The 16,704-nt window shown below is 40.2% G+C and overlaps 1 protein-coding gene across 5 annotated transcripts in view; it reads right to left on the minus strand.

Moving 5' to 3' along the window:
- Positions 1–10,618, minus strand: part of ranbp2 (RAN binding protein 2) — a 69,337-nt gene extending 58,719 nt beyond the window's left edge. For 3 of the 5 annotated variants that reach the window (XM_056755091.1, XM_056755092.1, XM_056755093.1), the window contains exons 1-7: positions 10,343–10,618; positions 9,068–9,135; positions 8,854–8,965; positions 8,264–8,416; positions 7,952–8,182; positions 7,592–7,734; positions 7,125–7,317 (exon numbers count right to left, since the gene is read on the minus strand). In XM_056755091.1, coding sequence (XP_056611069.1) covers positions 7,125–7,317; positions 7,592–7,734; positions 7,952–8,182; positions 8,264–8,416; positions 8,854–8,965; positions 9,068–9,135; positions 10,343–10,414 — 972 coding nt within the window. In that variant the 5' untranslated portion in view covers positions 10,415–10,618. The remainder of the gene's footprint in view (positions 1–7,124; positions 7,318–7,591; positions 7,735–7,951; positions 8,183–8,263; positions 8,417–8,853; positions 8,966–9,067; positions 9,136–10,342) is intronic. The other 2 variants (XM_056755089.1, XM_056755090.1) reach the window with 2 other exon arrangements.
- Positions 10,619–16,704: the final 6,086 nt, after the last annotated feature.

The following is a 16,704-nucleotide window of genomic DNA, read 5'->3' on the forward strand; positions in this document are numbered from 1 at the left end:
TGCATTTAAGCCGTAACCCCTTTGTAAACAAGGAGATTGTCCTCGATGGTTCATGCAGATGTGAAGACCATAACACGTTCAAGAATCTAGGAATTGCTCCAGCTCTTTTTATTAACTGTTCCTCAAGCTTTGCGTACAGGGACATAAATAATAAAAAAATGACTGACCAGCAAGGAGAGCATTGCAGTAGTCCAACACGTTTGACCAATAACAACAGACTACACAATCTGACCAATCACATGACACAAGGTTAGTGGGTAGGCGGGGCCTAGACGGATGAATCGCAGAACGAATCATTTTAGAGTCAGTCAAGAAGTGAAGTACGAATAACTGCCTATTATTACGACATTATAGTGTTTTTACATATTCTATGTACATAAAGTTGTTGTTGGACACTCCAGAAACCAAAGTATGACCTTAAAAACCACATGCTTCCTACTCTTTGACAATGTATGTTCATGTTTCTAGTTAAAAAAATATTGGGACATCGACACAATTCTAACATTTTTGTCTCTATACACCACCACAATGGATGTCAAATGAAACGAACAAGATGTGCTTTAACTGCAGACTGTCAGCTTTAATTTGAGGGTATTTACATCCAAATCAGGTGAATGGTGTAGGAATTACAACAGTTTGCATATGGAAGACCTTGCCCATTTTTTGGCGTATTCCTTTGGTTGGAAGTTATTAAAAGCAATGGGATTAGTGACATCATGTACCCGGGAAGTAGAGGGCTGTAGTCAAATTCAGCTGCTTCTTTAGTCCTTGAAAAGCAAATTCTGCACTGAACTTTGAGCTGTATCATTTTGCAGGTATTATTTATGCTCTAACAGCAACATTACAAACTAACTAAAGGTTGAAAAATTGGATTGTGGGGAATATGGCCATTAAACATAGTCATCCACAGTTAAAAGTCTTGCACTGCGAGCCCAAAACTGGCAGCTTATCCAATGGAAATCCAAACATGCATTTGATGTTATTGTATTTATTTTCACAATGCTTTTCCAGATTATATAATGGTTATGAAATTATGTGACACAGATATGAGCTGTCACTCAAACTATCCTCCTCTCTAGCCCTCTTTGTTTTCATTTTCATTTGTTAGACCTGATCATTATTTTGATATATGATCATATCCATAACCCTTTGTGACCAAGATGGCGGCGCATGAACATCGCGAGGCTCAGCGTCTCTCCAGTTTAAGCAATTATATAGTGTTTTTCCTGCTCATCTCGGGCCTGTTCGTTCAGAACAGTTGTGCATTCACATTGTACACCCGGCATGAGCTTTTGGATATCGGTTTGCGCATTTCCGGAAGTTATATCAGCAACATTCAACTCGTCCCTGAGATTGTCAAAACACCCGATGCTACGCACCCCACACGGCCGGACAGAAGTGCTCGCCGGCGGTGTCGAGATCGTAAACAAAGGCGGGGGGCTAAGAGCTAAAGCTAACACCAGACCGGCTCTCTTTACCCAGCATTTTCCTTGCTAATGTACGATCATTAGTGAACAAAATGGATGAGATTCGACTCCGCATTATCAACAACAAAAGACTTTTGAACTGCAATTTCCTAATCTTCACGGAAACATGGCTACACAGCGGCATACCGGACAACGATATTGAGTTAGCGGGCTACAACACACACCGGGCGGATAGAACGGCAGAGGAATCCGGTAAGACAAGAGGAGGTGGACTGTGCATTTATGTCAATAAAGCTTGGTGCACGAACTCTGTTATTGTCGGGAGACACTGTTCGGCTAACCTTGAGTTTCTCATGGTTAAATGTAGACCGTTTTATCTGCCACGGGAATTCACTTCCACCATTATAACGGCAGCTTATATTCCACCGGATGCTGATGCCAAGCTTGCTATGAAAGAACTTCATGCAGCCATCAGTAAACAACAGACTGCTCACCCGGAGGCTGCATTTATTGTTGCGGGAGATTTTAATCACTCTAACTTAAAGACAGTGCTCCCTAAATTTCACCAGCATGTTTCCTGCAACACAAGAGGAAACAAAACTTTGGATCATATCTATACAAACATGGCTGAAGCTTACGCCGCGACCCCCCTCCCACACCTGGGTCAATCTGATCACCTTTCTTGTTCCTCAGCCCCAAGTACTCATCCCTCATTAATCGTGTGAAGCCATCAGTGAAGACCATCAAGGTGTGGCCTGCGGGGGCAACTTCACACTCCAGGAAAGGTTTCTACACACAGACTGGAGTATGTTTGCTTCTCAGGCCACCAGTGGGTCTCACACGGACACAGACAGCTACACCTCCTCTGTATTGGACTACATCAATACCACCATTGATAGTGTCACAACTCAGAAGCAGATCACCATATACCCTAATCAGAAGCCATGGATGAACAAGGAAGTGCGCCTCCTGTTGAAAGCACGCAACACCGCCTTCAGATCAGGTGATGAACATGCCTACAGTACTTCCAGGGCATATCTGAAGAGGGGCATCAGAAAGGCCAAGCACTGCTACAAGTTGAAGCTAGAGGAGCATTTTTCCAATTCTGACCCTCGATGCATGTGGCAGGGCCATTAATGACTACAACCACTCCATCCCCATAACCACAGATGCCGCCTTCCTGAGTGAGCTTAATGACTTTTATGCACGCTTTGAGAGAGATAATAAGGAACCCGCCACCAGGCTCACACCTTCTACTGACCACCCAATCATCACACTAAATTCCACAGATGTTTTCACTGCACTAAGCCGGATATATGCGCGCAAAGCTGCTGGCCCAGATGGCATCCCTGGTCGCGTACTCAGGTTATGTGCGGAGCAGCTCGCTGGGGTCTTCACGGACATCTTCAACCTGTCCCTCGCCCAAGCAGTGGTTCCTGCATGTTTTAAATCCACCTCCATTGTGCCCATTCCAAAAAATTCCAGCCCGACATGCCTGAATGACTACCGCCCTGTAGCACTCACACCCATTGTTATGAAGTGCTTCGAGCGGCTGGTCCTGTCACACCTAAAAGACTCGACCATCCACACTGGACCCATACCAATTTGCCTATCGTAGCAATAGGAGCACAGATGATGCAGTGTCTATGGCGCTGCACTCCGTGCTCACACATCTGGACAATAAGGACACTTATGCACGCATGCTGTTAGTAGACTTCAGCTCTGCATTCAATACAGTCATCCCTTCCAAGCTAATCGTCAAACTTGGAAACCTAGGCATTAACAACTCAACCTACAACTGGATTATGGATTTCTTGACGAACAGGCCTCAGCTTGTTAGGTTAGGCAACATCTGCTCCACCACAATCACCCTCAACACTGGTGGTCCACAGGGCTGCGTACTGAGCCCCTTTCTCTATTCCCTTTTCACACTCGACTGCAGGCCTGTGAATGGAACTAACTCCTTCATCAAGTTCGCAGACGATACAACAGTGATTGGTCTCATCAGCAACAACGATGAGACTGCTTACAGGGAGGAGGTACGGCACCTGGCCACATGGTGCTCAGACAACAACCCGCTCCTTAACACTTCCAAGACAAAGGAGATCATCGATCACTTCAGGAAGGCGAAAGGAGGCACACATGACCCCATCCACATTAATGGGATGGCTGTTGAACGTGTTTCCAGTTTTAAGTTCCTGGGGACCCATATTTCGGAGAACCTTTCCTGGACCACCAACACCTCATGCCTGGTCAAGAAGGCTCACAAGCGTCTCTTCTTTCTGAGGACACTGAAGAAGAACCAACTGTCTTCAACTATCCTGGTGAACTTCTATCGCTGGACGATAGAGAGCATCCTAACCAACTGTCTGGTACGGGAACTGTTCTGTTGCTGAGCGCAAGGCACTGCAGCGGGTGGTGAATACAGCCCAGCGCATCACAGGGACTACACTCTCTTCCATTGAGGACATCCAAAAGAAACGCTGTCTGCGTCGAGCTCGCAGCATTCTCAAGTACTTCTCTCACCCCGCTCAAAGACTGTTTACTCTTCTGCCTACCGGTAGGCGCTTCAGGTGCCTCCGGACAAGAACCAGCAGACTAGGAAACAGCTTTTTCCCAGAGCTGTTTCATTATTGAACTCTGCCCCCCACTGATATCACTACCCCTCATAACTTTAACTTTGATGCTGCTATTACATTGTTTAGATTGCACTACAGGGCTGCCATGCATGACTGAACTGTACACACCAGTACTTCATGTATCTGCTCTACTGGACTGTTTACACACACATAGCATCATTTGCACTCTATACTGCTCACTTGCACACCAGGAATATTACACTGAATGCTCATTTGCACTAATAGACTACTCTCATAACTGCATTACCTCATCTACTGCACTGTAACCCTCAATAACTGCACTTACTCATCTATTGCACCATAACTTCAATAACTGTATTAGTAACTCAGTAACTCTATCAACTGCATCTACTCATATATTGCACCATAACTTCAATAACTGTAGTAGTAACTCAGTAACTCTATTAACTGCATCTATTCGTCTACTGCACTGTAACTTAAATAACTGTATTAGTAACTCAGCAACTCTATTAACTGCATCTACTCGTCTACTGCACTGTAACTTCAATAACTGCACTAACTCATCTACTGCACTGTAACTCTATTAACTGCATCTACTCATCTACTGCACTGTAACTTCAATAACTGCACTAACTCATCTACTGCACTGTAACTCTATTAACGGCATCTACTCATCTATTGCACCATAACTTCAATAACTGCACTAACTCATCTACTGCACTGTAACTCCGTTGACGGCATCTACTCATCTATTGCACCATAACTTCAATAACTGCACTTACTCATCTATTGCACTGTAACTCTATTAACGGCATCTACTCTTCTATTGCACCATAACTTCAATAACTGCATTAACTCATCTACTGCACTGTAACTTCAATAACTGCACTAACTCATCTACCGCACTGTAACTTCAATAACTGCATTAACTCATCTACTGCAATGTAAGTTCAATAACTGCACTAACTCATCTACTGCAATGTAACTTTAATAATTGCATTAACTCATCTACTGCAGTGTAACTTCAATAACTGCATTAACTCATCTACTGCACTGTAACTCTATTAACGGCATCTACTCATCAATTGCACCATAACTTCAATAACTGCACTAACTCATCTACTGCACTGTGACCTTAATAACCGCATTAACTCATCTACTGCACTGTAACTCTATTAACGCCATCTACTCATCTATTGCACCATAACTTCAATAACTGCACTAACTCATCTACTGCACTGTAACTCTATTAACGGCATCTACTCATCTATTGCACCATAACTTCAATAACTGCATTACCTCATCTACTGCACTGTAACTTCAATATTTGCATTAACTCATCTACTGCACTGTAACTTTAATAACTCCATTAACTCATCTATTGCAATGTAACTTCAATAACTTCATTAACTCATCTACTGCAATGTAACTTCAATAACTGCACTAACTCATCTACTGCACTGTAACTTTAATAACTGCATTGACTCATCTACTGCAGTGTAACTTCAATAACTGCATTAACTCATCTACTGCACTGTAACTTTAATAACTTCATTAACTCATCTATTGCACTGTAACTTCAATAACTGCATTAACTCATCTACTGCACTGTAACCTTAATAACTTTATTAACTCATCTACTGCACAGTAACCTTAATAACTTTATTAACTCATCTACTGCACTGTAACCTTAATAACTGCACTAACTCATCTACTGCACTGTAACTTCAATAACTTTATTAACTCATCTACTGCACATTAACCTTAATAACTTTATTAACTCATCTACTGCACTGTAACCTTAATAACTTTATTAACTCATCTACTGCACTGTAACTTTAATAGCTAATGTCTGTAATTAATGCACACTTAATTCACTTGCACTACTGTATAGTCTATATTGTTATCTGTTCATAACCACCTGTACATTAATGTTCACAGTATATATCCTTCTGTATATATTATTCATAGTACATACCGACTGTCATATTGTCATAGAACATTTGTATAGTATTTCCCTAATATTGTATTCTGTATTTATGCACACTGTATATCCTGCACTTGCTAATTGCACTTCTGGTTAGACCTAAACTACATTTCGTTACACTCTACTTGTATATGTGTAATGACAATAAAGTTGAATCTAATCTAATCACAGGGTATTCAAAAGTGTTTTCATCCCTTATTTTAAATAACAGTTCTTGTTTTCACCACATACAAGAACAGAACTAAATTGTTCTGGTTTCACCTCTCACCAGTCTAAATCACTAAATCATTTATAGGCAGTTTACTACATATTGTCATATAAATAAACTGTAAATGTATTTAGACTAAATCTTACTAACCCGTTCTTGCTAAATGTCCAAAGCACAATCACATTCTGAGGTGTTTTAAGTTTAAATACTGACTGACTAGATTCAGAAAGTGAATCTCGTGAATTCATTGGGTTGGTTCCCCAAAAGTGAATATTCTGTCATCATTTACTTCCCTCTCAGATAGTTCCAAACCTGTAAACATGTCTTTGTTCTGATGAACACAAAGGAAGATATTTGAAGGAATGAGATCTAATCCCCCATTGGCCCCTATAGATTTATTTGCCCCACTATGGCAGGAAATGACGGGTGAGATCTATTTGGTTACTGACATTCTTCCAAATATCTTCCTGTGTGTTCAGCAGAGCAGGTGTGGAATGACATAAGTGTGAGTGAACGATGGCAGAATTGATCTTTTTCAGTGTTTGACAGACAGTTGTTTGAACTGTTCATTAGGTCACAAGTTGGACATTTGCAGACGTAGGGCTGAGCGATTTGGGGAAAATACAGACGCATTTCATTTTTTTCCATCATGTCCACATCGCAGCTTCTGGTGATAAGCAAATCGCAATGTCTCACATCGCGATTGGATTTCAATTAATCGTACCGCCCTGTTTGAACTTTCATTTAACTTCATTCTTTATTATGATAACATTTGCTGTGTAAAGAAGCCGTTTTTTGGGGATTGGTTTACTTTGTGGATCAATGATAGCCAAAAACTATAGGACCCTTCATACACCATTGATAGAAATAGCAGAAAATCTTGTGATGTAGTTATGGGGTACCTGATAAGCGATGAGATAACACAGCGCTGCTAAATCCAGCACGTTTCTCCACTGCTGTTGGTCACGAGCGGTCTTCATCAGCAGATGTCCGGCGTACAGGTACAGGTGACCTCTCATCTCTGTGAACACCTCGGACAGATCGTCCGCTGTGTTTCTGGCTGTATTCTTTAGAGACTGCATCACACGATCAAAACTGCAAACACAAAAGACCAAGAACATGTCAAGAGATCTTTTTTAAAGGTTGGACGATGTGGGCAAGCATTTGACGGTTGGTGGTGTTTTCAAAGTGATTGTCAGTTTGTTTTGGGCTCTGTCTAGTGTCAAGACAGCACAGGGTTCAGATAAAACACGCACTGAATGTTGACTGAAGTAAATCTAATACTACACCCACACAGTTCAAACAGCACTACAGTTGTGTAATTGTGTTGTGTTGTGTTGATGAGCAGCAGAAGAGAAGAGAAACTCACGTGAAGAGAACATCAGTGCTCTCCTGACAGCTGTTCATCTTCAGTGTGAGTCTCAAGAGACCACAGTGTGACAGTAAAAGATCTTTCTGAATCTTACGAGACGTCAGCTCATTATTCAACATGCTCGGCTGCCGGAGATAATCCTGTAAGAGACATCAGAGCCATTACAGCGCTGCACAGTGACAGATTTCTCCTTCCTTCTTTTGGATGACTCACTGATATAACCCATCCACTCAACACCATCAATAACAGCGTCTGAGAGCCAGATCTTTCATATCCAGTCAAGATGTGTGTTTTGTGTCTTTCATGTTAATCATGGTTTCATAGGGATTTTAATATGAACACATATCCATCGCTCACCTGAAGAGTCTCCACTTTGACCTTATACCAGTCCAGACTGTCTCGGAGCGCTGCGCTATTCTCCACAGCGAGACAGTGTTTGACAAAGTCATCATAGCGTCCGTCTGACCTGTACAGCTGAATTAATCTGCTGTTAATGTAAACATCGTCAGGACGAAGCTTGAGTTCAGATTCCAGCAGCTCATACAGCTGAGCAAAACCGATCTGTCCCCGAGCGCTCAGAAGTTTCTCCTGAAATAAACAAGCACAGACATCAGGTGGGATGTGAAAGACTGCGGTGGGTTGAAACTACAGTTGGATTACTGCACTAACCCTCAGTTTAAAAACACCCGGGTGACCCGGCAGCAGCCTGGAAGCCTTCTCTACCCAGAACTCCACTCGACTGTCATGAAGAGGCTTACTACACAGCAACTCGGCCACTTTCAGAACCAGATCTTTCTGGGCTGGATTCAGATCCACTGAACGCTAAAACACACATCACACATACAACATTCAAGCAAAAGACCTTCAGAAACATTTTGTGTCATGGTGGAAGTGCAGAATGTAAATGGGTTGGTATTGTTGTAGTTTCATGCCGAAAAACAAAACGGTACAGAAAAATGTGATGTCCTGTAAAATATTTATATGAGATGTACAATATCAGATAAAATCCATGTATTGGTTATCTGAGTTTCACAGTCATGAGAGTTTACATTGACTGGATTATTGGTTTGGAAATGATGAAAGGACAAAATCTGATTATAAATGTAAATACAGTGAGGCAGATCCATGTGTGAATTTTAGTTTTTTAAAGTTCTCTTGTTTTAAAACAAATGTGTGCAGTGTGTTTATTGGCACACAAATGAGACTTTGCCAGGGACACAGTTTACATGTATTTAAATATGTAAATAATATTCAGGTACCTTGTAACATCCCACGGCCTTGTCAATTTCACCATCACTTTCAAATAGTTGACCAAGAAACTTGTGTGCTTTAGGATCCTTTGGTTGAATTGTTAAATAATCTGAAACATGTCTGTGTGTGTCAGAGAAAGAGAGAGACGGGGTTAAAAACTCCTTCAGAAACATCTGATAAAAAATACCTAAAATACATTTCACAAAGAGCAAAAGAATTTACCTTCTGGCAAGTTCATACTCTTTAGCTTCAAAGTATAACTTTGCAAACAAAAATCCTTTAACCGGCTTCTGCAAGAAACAAAAAAGAAGTTTGAGCAAAATTTTCATCACGATTACATAATATTAGTAAAATAGAAAGGAACTCTTCTCTCTCATTCCCTTCAGGTCCGTTCACGCAGTAAATAACATGAAGCCAGCACACACTTTTATAACCCTGACTTATTAACATTAACAATTATTATGCATTTGTTTAGTTGTTTTTTAATGCCACATCAGCAAACTTATGATGATACAAGGAAACTTCACAAGCAAAGATCTGGGGTTGTGCAATGAATCAAAAGTCCAGAATAGAAAGTTTGTTTACATCATATATGTCTGTGTACTGTACATATTGTTTTTGTATTTATAAACACATTAACGCACACATATAGATATAGTTATAGTGACCTGTTTGTCAGGTATGGTGACCCATATCCAAAATGTGACCTCTGCTTTTAACCCATCCAGTGAGTAGTGAACACATGTCCACCCGGAGCAGTGGGCAGATATCACTGCAGCACCCGGAGAGCAAGTAGAGGTGAGATGACTTGATCAAGAGCACTGAGAATCAAACCTGCATCCATCTGGTCACGAGTTCGACTCTCTAACCATTAGCCCACGACTGACCCTTGTATACATTTAGGAATATTTTTCTTCGATATATATAATAAAACTAACTCTCCTTTTAAAGTACGAAATTAATATCCACAGTGGAAAGACTAATATTACGTAAACACAAACTTTTATTCTGGAAGCGATTCAAATCATTAAATAACTATGGTAAATACAATGTAAGAAAAAATTAATTATACACAGAGTAAAAAAATGATATTTATAAAGTTCTTTATTTTAATAAACAATGATTAAAAGTGTGCACATGTCGCACGTGACAACATTTCTCCGCCTCATGTCCGCAACTTCTAGTGACTTAAGGTTAGTGATCAAAAAGTTGGAATCAAAACACAAAGTTCCCAATAAAGAATATGTGACAGAAATAAGAATATAAAGAAGAGACTGAGAGTCCGGAAAGACAGTAAATACATTTCTGTCCTCGTGTTTGAAAACACTTTTTTGGCGAGTTTCAGGGGCTCTGTGCAGAAAGCAGTCAAATGTTTTTGTTGTTGTTATTAACTTGTGTAAGTGAACACTTTTGTCAGACTGAACACGAGTTGTGTGTTTGTGTGATGTGAGCCTTCAACAGCAGGCCTGTGTGTGCTGCTTTACCGGCTCTTCTTACCTCTTTCTGTGCGGGAGAAGCGCTGTAAACGGATGAAATATAGCGCTCCACATCTGCTTTACTCCTCCTCATAGCTACAGTCCGAACTCCGGCGAATGATCTCTCGATCTGAATTCGGATCAATTAAACACATTCAGGGCTCTACAGTGAGACCCATTTTATTTCTCAATGGTGCGACTAAAAATAATCACAGGTTACACCGGTGCGACCAGCCGCTCGAGGGAGAAAAAGTCTCCGCAACTCTGAAAGTCTACCTGTGATTCAACAACAAACACACATTATCATATCGGGGTCTAAACCAATCAGAGATAGTGAAGGGCGGAACCCCCTCTGATTGGGCGTGGTCCAGATATTCCTGTACGTGTGTGGACCAGAGGTCGCGTTAACCGAAACTTCTCTGATATTGACGGATTTTTGTTTACCAATGACGGAAATATCTGAAGGCCGACCATCATTTCTGCGGATCACAATGAGGGGAATTTGTAAATCCATGTTTCCCTTCATGATATGCTCTCGAAGCGACCTGCGTGTTTTCACCTGTCATTGTTACTGACATATGTGATGCGATCCGGGAAACCCGTCTGATGTCGCGACCAATCAAAGTAAAGCACATAACATGAAGAAGTATTAATCCACATTTCCCGCCAGTCCTGCGTAAACTATGTCACGCAAAGTTTTTTTTATACAATGTTTTCATGAGTCGACAGCTCCCCGTCTACAGCACCGGGAGTTATCTCCGCTCCTCACGCGAGCCGGACCACGAAACAAACAAGAGATGATCAAAAGTCCAGACACTATGCACATGATAAACAACGTAAAACTTGCTTCACTGCTTATTATTTGTTGTCCGTAATGTTTGCTAATTTCTCGTGTAGTGATAATGTCAGAGCTCTCGTTCTTTATGTGTGCGCTGCACCATTTTCCTTCCTTACGTTTTATTCAAACGGTTTTGCACAGTATTTTTATAGACTTCAACACTAGGATTTTTTTTAAATTGTTAATAGAGTAAGTCTCTCACCACTGGAAAGTGACTTTTACTTGTGATACTGGACTGTGCTTTTATTTTCATCACTTTAAACACGTTTTTCTCCAAATTCTGTTCCTGAACATCATTGCCTTTCAGTCGACCTCAGACCTTTAGTTACATACACAAGATATGATCAAAATAAAAACTGATTAGGAAAGGGCTTGAATATTTGTTGGGTTTTCCCAGATCTAATCACGTATAAACATAAACATTAAAATATTTAATATATAAATATAAACAACAGCGGCTTTATTGGGCATTCGGTTGTATTTGAATACAACAAGTTCCGAGACGCAAGTACAGCGTGATGACGTCACGAACATACTAATTACCCCCTAACGCCACCTTGCTATGGAAGCATATGTGGTGCAAAATTCAATTTGCAATGTAATATGCAAAATGGCAATGCAGTATGTATCTAAATATACATTTCAAATAACGTATGTGCAACATTAGGTGCAAAATGAAAATAAAAATTCAATTATATAAATTACATTTGTCAGTTCCTAAACTAGTTTTAATAAGTTATTTAAATGGATATTTTAAACGCTCTTTAAGTTGAAAAATTAAAATGAAAATGCATTTCCGGATTGATTATACATATTTAAGATAGTCAAGCAAAACAGTAGCAAAAAGAAAATTCTAATGTCCTTTTCCCTTAATGCATTAACATTAACAGGTTGAACATTTGGGATTGCATTTTCATTTACACACAGTGCGTTGAGTGAGTGGGGTCTGATTGCGGACTGCAAGACAGAGGCGTAACTGGTAATGGGCGGAACTTGTAATAGGCGTAACCTGTAATTGTCCAAATCACACGGAACAACGCGAGATATCAAAATGTCACATTGTCGGCAAGATGGCGGGTCGTATAGATACAGCGGTAAGGATATTTTCCCGAGATAAAAGTTGAAATTTAATTTCTTAAGCAATTTTCATGCAATAGTAGGGTAACGCACATATTGGTATCGTTTCGTCGACAATATATTAAAACTAGGGCTGTCAACGTTAACGCAAGCGATTCATTTTTTCAAATGAACCCCTGAAAAAATATTTAACGCAGCATCCGTTAGATTTGACATCCTTTGTCTGGCAGTGTTGCCAGATTGGGCGGGTTCTTGGGCTCCTTTTGGTCACGTCCGACCGAAAAAAAAAAGCATTGGGCGGGTCTTTAAAATTTGGGCTGATTTTGATGCAACAGGCGGGTTTTTATTTTTGACTATAAACAGTATTCTTTATTATTTTTTTAATAAAAACTAACTATAAAATAAATTATATAATATAGGATGATGTTTAAATTAGGTATGGTTCAGGTTAGCCAATAAGGTTCAGGGGAATCCTGTCCAATCAGACTTCAAGCTTGATTGGCGGGTTGTTGTAGGCTAATTCGTTATATCCTCAAAACTGCATTATCATCATCAGTGCTCATCATTCATCATCATCATCATGCCAAAGTGGGGTAAATATAAAAAGTCCTACAGAAAGGAATGGGAGAGCGACCAGTCTTTAAAAACATGGATTACACCTGTGGTAGGCGATGATACAAAGGCATTTTGTAAATACTGTCAATCAGAAATCAGAGCACAGTTAAATGATTTGAAAGAGCATGCTAATACAAAAAAACACAAATCGCACTATGCACCAAGTATAAAAACTTTTAGTGTGTCAGCGGGAGCAGCAGGGCAGTGTCCGATCAAAGATGACCAAAAGCGCCGTGAAATTAGAATTGCTGCTTACATTGCTTGTCACAGTTCAATAAATGTGGTGGACGATTTGTCAGACATTTTGAAAGATGAGATGGGATCATTCCAAATGCACCGGACAAAGTGTACAGCCATTATCAAATCTGTCCTCGCGCCACACTTCAGAGAAGAACTTGTGAAGGATATTGGGGAGTCTCCATATTCCCTGTATCTCGATGAAAGCACTGACATATCCGTGAACAAACTTCTTTGCATTTGTGTGAAATACCACTCAAAAAAACACAGAAAGTTTGTAAGTACATATCTTGGACTTGTGGAGCTGACAGATTCTGATGCTAAAGCCATATCAGACACTGTTGTCGCTTTTCTATCAAAGAACGGTCTCCAGATTAAAAACATGATGGGCATTGCCACAGATGGTGCCAGCGTAATGGTTGGAAAAAAGACTCGGTTTTCACCCTACTTAAACAAATACAGCCAAACCTGCAGCTTATTCGCTGTGTTTGCCATTCACTTGACATTGTTGCAAATAAAGCAATGCAGCTTCTTCCAAGCAACATAGAATACATGGTTAGAGAAACCTACAACTGGTTCGCACATTCAGCAAAGCGGCAGTATGAGTACAAGAACATATACGAGACTATCAATAACGGGGGCTGCCCCTTGAAATTAATAAATCCAAGCTGTACCCGTTGGCTTGTGATGGCTGACTGCATTAACCGCATTGTGGATCAAAAAGATGCCCTCACACTGCACTTTAACATGGCTTCAAGTACAGAACACTGCTATACTGCTCGGCTTTTAAAGGAAATGTACAATGACAAAACTAATCTCCTTTACATGTACTTTCTTCAGCCTGTTCTGATGGAAATCAAAGCTGTAAATAAATGCTTCAATTAGAAACAGGAAACTCTCTCGGTGTGTTTAGAGACTTGGAAAGGCTGTACATGACAACTGTGAGACACATTCTCAAACCGAGCGTCTTGCGTAATCACAAGCAGCTCCGTGACCTTGACCTCTCACAGTCTGGCATATTCGTATCCCCTCTGGATGCGGACCCGGGTACCAATTTATGGACAAACTGGAGGAAAGTAGGCTAGCCCCAGACATGAAGGAGAGAATTTCTTCGCGTTGTATGGATTTTCTAAAAGAACTTGTAAAGCAGTACCAATTGCGTTTACCTGCTTCAATGGAAATCCTGAGCAAACTGGAGCTCTTCTGCCCGAAATCTGTTATGTCCACTATAAATAGGCCTGGAGTAAAGGACTTGCCAGCTGATCTTTTCTCGTGCCCCATTGGTACATTAGAAACGCAGTGGAGGAATGTGGCAACCGCAAACTTCTCTGATGATCAGGACATTGACAAGTTTTGGCTCGAAGTCGAAGCGTTTAAAGATGCAGGGGGGCACAAGTGTTTCCAGGAATTGGAACAAGGTGCCATAAGACTTCTTGTTCTGCCTGTTTCCAATGCCCATGTTGAGCTGGCATTTTCCCTCGTCTCGCTTTTAAAAGATGACACTAGGAATCGCATGGGACTACCTTTACTCTCCAGCATCATGGATTTGCGCACTGGCCTGGTCAGAAATGGGTTTACCTCGGCAACAATCAAACCTCCCAGGCAGTTGCTGGAGAGATTTGACTCAACAATCTATTAATCAAACTGGTTGTGACTGTACAAAGTTGGTCCTATTATTAAATAGTTCTAGAATTGTTCTATAATAAAGACGTTTTCATCAGTTCTGCGGGGATTATCTACGTTAACTTCATATTAAAGGGTAAGCGTGTTTATGATATTAGCCTACAGTTTTATTTTGATGTACAATTCTGATGTTTAATCATTTCTGAAACGTAATAGCTGATATAGTGTCTAGTGACGATTCAGTGTATCATTCAGTCATTATTTTATATAAAATTAAAAGAAGGAAAAAACGAGAATTCATGTTGATTCGCCCAGTGGTCTATAAGTGAAATAATAATAATAATTGTAATAATGATATTTCCATTCCATTCCATTTTCTACCGCTTATCCGAACTACCTCGGGTCACGGGGAGCCTGTGCCTATCTCAGGAGTCATCGGGCATCAAGGCAGGATACACCCTGGATGGAGTGCCAACCCATCGCAGAGAACACACAGTCACTCATTCACTCACGCACTCACACCCTACGGACAATTTTTCCAGAGATGCCAATCAACCTACCATGCATGTCTTTGGACCAGGGGAGGAAACCGGAGTACCTGGAGGAAACCCCCGAGGCACGGGGAGAACATGCAAACTCCACACACACAAGTCGGAAGCGGAAATTGAACCCCCAACTAATAATGATAATATAAAAAAAAAAATTAGTTGGTAATTAAGCACAAATTTGTAAGTAGCCTGCTAATACAAAAAGAAAAGTATAATGAAATGATTTGAGAATTGGCCTATTAGAAAAGAACTGTAGTTCTGACAATAGTAGCACAAGAACAATAAAAAATGTTGTCCCCTTCTGAGATTTCCGATGTAGACCTTGTGTTTTATTAAAATTATAATTTATATTTAAAAAAAAGAAAAAAAAAAGATGCACTGGATATACTTGGGGCGAGCCTGGTGCTCTCCAATGTGCGATTTGTTAGTCTGGTTGTTCAATAAGAAAAAAAAATGGTGTGTTTTATTCTATAACAGTTTTAATAACAGTATGTATTTTGGGCTGGTATTTTTTTAAATGGGCGGGTTTTAAGCTGTAGTTGGGCTGGAAATCTTTAGTCCAATCTGGCAACACTGTTGTCTAGCCTTACATGTTGTAATCACGCTCTTATTCGTGTACATGCTTTTAAACCACATAAGCGCTATTTGAATCATTTGCTTTGACATGTTCAATGAAGGTAGATCACTTTTAAACTGGGACACGCGGCAAAACGCAACGCGAGCTCCAGTCTGGTGTGTACAGTAACGGGCTAAAGGCTGCGTCGGTGAATCTCTGTCAGACAGTGCATCCTTTTTCTCTTTCTGAAAGTTCTCTTTCGTGCTTGAATTAATAAAACCTCACAAGATCATGCCAGAAAGCCGTTTTGTCAAGCATTTTATTAAGCACAGACTTCAAAGTGATGGCTTTAATTAATGTTAAAATTATCAATTTAATAGAGACATCAGTTACAGTACTTGTGAGAATCTGGATTTCGTCCTGTCCTCTACAAATATTGCATCTGTGTTTAATACAAAGTTCATATATCATATGTATTCATTCGTATTCATTCCTATTAATATTAGCTTCTTTTCATATAAGATGTGCCTTTCATTCTTGTTGTTTAACCTTGTTGAAAGTTCTATCATGTCATGCTGTCTTATGTTGATATAAGTATCTGTTGTTCTCCATCTCAAGGTTCCTAATAATGTCTAGGGACAATTGTTTTGATATTGTAATATTAAATACGTGATCATAACTGATTGTTCAGGAGGAATAAGACTAAACAGAAAGTCTGATGATTTTCCACTGTTTTGGTGGTTTTATATGACACCTCCTGGTTTAGACTTATAAATATTAGTCCGAAAACAATAAACTTTGGACTCTGATTGAACAAGCACTGGTGTCTGTGTCAAACTTTGTCTCCTGGATCCAGAAACTCTGTGTGTTCCGTCGACTAGACTCTTCAA

The sequence above is a fragment of the Triplophysa dalaica genome, chromosome 8 (assembly GCF_015846415.1).
Source record: "Triplophysa dalaica isolate WHDGS20190420 chromosome 8, ASM1584641v1, whole genome shotgun sequence".
Classification (NCBI taxonomy): Eukaryota; Metazoa; Chordata; class Actinopteri; order Cypriniformes; family Nemacheilidae; genus Triplophysa; species Triplophysa dalaica.